The 3,750-nt window shown below is 34.1% G+C and overlaps 1 protein-coding gene across 1 annotated transcript in view; it reads left to right on the top strand.

The window, feature by feature from the left end:
* Window positions 1-3,750, top strand: part of CEP112 (centrosomal protein 112) — a 350,208-nt gene that overhangs the window by 342,159 nt on the left and 4,299 nt on the right. Inside the window, exon 25 of the mRNA XM_023535655.1 lies at window positions 2,210-2,311. Coding sequence (XP_023391423.1) covers window positions 2,210-2,311 — 102 coding nt within the window. The remainder of the gene's footprint in view (window positions 1-2,209; window positions 2,312-3,750) is intronic.

Raw genomic sequence — 3,750 nt, 5'->3', positions numbered from 1 at the left:
AACACATTCATATATCTATCAGGGAAAAAGCTGAAAGGAGATAGAGAAGAAAAAAAAATATGTGTTTAAAAATTACATAAGTCAGAGATGAAAAGTGATCTCTCAGATCTTAGGGAAAATAGTAGACAAAAATCAAAAGATTATAGAGATTGAAACCATATTAGAAAAAACAAAAGTAGAAAAATTATAACTGAAAACATCCTAGGAAATATGGTGATCAGACTAAAGGAAATCCCACAAAATAAAAGGAAAATATAAAATAGATATAAAATGATAGGAAAGTAAAACAATAGAGAAAATTATAATATGGACGATTATCAAAGAAGAGCCTACACATGTAAAATCTATGTTTCTGAAGAAGAAATCAAATAGAAAACAATTCATATGTAATATGAACACATATTACAATAGAATACAAATAATTCTTCTAACAGTGGAAACTTTTCTTTAGAGAACTAATTTAAAGATAGAAAGGACACACACAACGTCTCAGGAAAATTAATATAAAATAACTAATACCAGAACATATCCCAGTGAAGCAACTAAATCAAGAAAAAAGAAAATCACATGGGCATCCGGGCATAGAAAGAAAGTCACATTCAAGATAGAAAAAATAATCTGGCTTCAGATTTGACCATAGCTAAATATAATGCCAAAAGGCATTGGAAAAAAAATGTCTCGAAAGTGGGATTGAAGCATTTTTATACCCAGCCAAATTGTCTTTCAAATGTACAAGCAAGTGGGCAGACATTCTGAACAAGCCACGTTACCAGAAATAGAGAAAACAGGAGTCCTTTTTAAAAGAGCAGTAATTCAAAATTTTATAGCCATTGTTAAATGATAGAAAAATATAGTCAATAACGATAGCCTGTGAACCCTTAATAATGTTGCCTTTAAGGTCAAATTTATAAAGCACTTGTTTTGCTTTGCATTTGCCTTTCATTGAATTGGCTGACAGATATAATTATTGGACTTAAGTCCAAGGAAAAAAGATGGGAAAAATCAAATACTGCATTGGTGCGAGAGAGCATTTTTCATTATTTCTGTTTTTCTGTTTAAATCACAGGTCATAATGTCTCAAAAAAAACACTTTGCCAAAAAAATAAATAATTAAATCCTAGAACATTTGCCGTGGGATTTTAATAGGTAATCAAATGAACTCCTTAAACACATTTCTTCTTTAATTCAGTTTAGTATAAGAAAAGTTGAGAATTAAAGGCTAGTAATTTAAAATTACTCTCAGTAAATCCATAGACTTTTCTAACTGAACTCAGTTGCACATATTTTCATAGTATCTTATCTTATTTCTAGATATGTTCACTGAATCATTTATGGGATACATTGCAATTCAGCTATAATGTTCAGTGAAGTCACACAGGGCACTATGCAACAGATTTTTAAATTCGGTGCCATCACAAATTAGGATGAAGGGAAATAAAGAAATATAGCTAGAGAAAGACACCAAGACACACACGCGCACATTCAGGCTTGCACTCAAGCACCTCTTCATCCTCTCAGGCACGATCTTCCACAGCCTTTTCTTCCACCTTCTTCGCTTGTTTCTGTGTTTAGCTTTTAGAGAGATGAGTGGGATGGGCCACCAGCCTTTTCTTTACCAGCCTTGTGGCCATCAGTTGTTGAGCACAGGCCTGATTGTACCTGGAGCAAGCCCATGAACCAGAGAAGCCCACAATGACACGGGCACTCTGGTCTGCCTGTGGTGAGGAGATTTGGAGACACGGCAGAGTAGATCCTCCATTCATATCTTCATTATCACATGGATTGTGTCACGCACCCAGTTTGGTACCTCGCCAGTTTGGGAAAGCGCCTTAGACTGACATTCTGCAAATGGTCCTCAAATCACGGTTTATTTTGATCATAACCCACATCCTGATCAAGGGTTAGCATAGTGTGTACAACATGAGTGGAGAGGACAGGTATTTTGCTTATCCAGTGCTGAAACTTTTGTTAACAAAGATTGTAAAGAAAAGTCTTGTTACAGGGACTGTGTCTCCCAGACTCACAAAGACAGACTGAGTACCTTTTTCAGTTTGTAACTGTTTCCTCTTATTTTATTATCTGGTTTTCAATGACATAACAAAGGTACCTCTGTGATGAATAGATGTTTTTCTGGGATTTGTTCAATTCAAAAGAATTATTTCTGTGGTAGAAAAATATATATATATAAGCTTTTTGTTTTTCACTTTAGATAACTTACATACGACAAGAATATGAAACAAAATTTAAAGGGTTGATGCCAGCATCCCTAAGACAAGAACTTGAAGACACTATTTCCTCCCTCAAGTCACAGGTAATTACTAGAATTGAGGCATTTTCCAAGGGTTTAGGTGATGTGTATATCCTGAAAAAAAAAAAAAAAAACTCGCAAATAAGCTTTATTCTGAATCGATGCCAGAAATCAGTGCGATGTCACAGCATAACTTACTCCCCAGGATGAATTGGCTTTTGTTTGGGGTTTTTTTTTTTTTTTAGAATGTTTTCCTTACTAGAGTAAGAACTCATTGTCTCAATAAGATTTTCTTAAAAGCACCCTTGAAATTGAAAAGTTCAGTTATGGTTACTTTTATTCATTTATAGTCTACATTCCAGTACAGCCGCTCCCTTTTATTTTTGGTACCAGGCCCAAAATACCATTACTTCACACACTGCTGATCCTTCACTGTGCACAGGTGCAGAGAAATCGCAAGCATGGATACATTAGAAACATTTTCATTCTGGTATATTTTATGTAGTAGTTATAATAACAAGGTGCATTTTAAATTTAAGCCAGAATAATGACAAGGTATTCAAACAATTGGGTTAACTATTTCTTGCTGAAATGTGTAGTTCTTGGTAGTTTATAAAATATAATATGAGAGATAAAATTGATGTAAATTCATATCCTTAAAGTTATTTAACAACTTCCAACATAAGTTTCTTCTATATACTTCTATAAACTTCTATAAACATATGTACTTCTCTGTGTCTTATATATTGCTAGTCTAATGAGTCTTTTCACTCTAACATGAGAAAGAGTTCATGTATTTTCATTTGTAATACACTTAGAAATTTAAAACATACCTTTTTTTCCTACGACAATGTTTCCTCCTTATTTCTAAGAATCCTTGTATAGCTGAGATTGATTAAAAACAATAGATCATACTCAGAAAAGCCAAAACCATCTTGAAAAGTAAGAGTAAATTTGGAGGACTCACACTTCCTAATTTCAAAACTTAATACAGAGCTATAATGATCAAAATAGTGTGACACTGGCAAAAAAAAATAGACATACAGATCAATGGAATAGAATTGAAAGTCCCACAATAAAAACCCTTACATTTTTGGTCAACTGAGTTTCAGCAAGGGTTCCAAGACAGTGCAGCGAGGGAAAGATAGAGCGTTACTGTGATAACCGGGTGATCCACACGCACGTGCAAGCAGTTGGAGCCCTTCCCGTGCTGTACGCACGTTAACTCAGATGGATCACAGACCTAAATGTAAGGGCTAAAACCACAATTAAGCTCTGAGAGGAAAACATTTATTTTACACTTCTTCAAAATTCTTCAGAAATCTTAGAAGAAGGAGTTAATTTGTGTGCCTTGGGGCTAGATAAGAGGTGTTTTTAGCTATGACACCAAAAAAAAAAGCAGCAGAAGAAAGAAATAGGTGAACTGCACTTCATCAAAATTTAACAATTTTACTTCAAAAGGCACCATTAAGAAACTGAAAAATGCAAACCATGGAATCAGA

Source organism: Pteropus vampyrus, unplaced genomic scaffold (assembly GCF_000151845.1).
Source record: "Pteropus vampyrus isolate Shadow unplaced genomic scaffold, Pvam_2.0 Scaffold143, whole genome shotgun sequence".
In the NCBI taxonomy this organism is placed as follows: domain Eukaryota; kingdom Metazoa; phylum Chordata; class Mammalia; order Chiroptera; family Pteropodidae; genus Pteropus; species Pteropus vampyrus.
The sequence above is the reverse complement of the archived record's forward strand: the minus strand, read 5'-3'. Positions and strand labels throughout refer to the sequence as shown.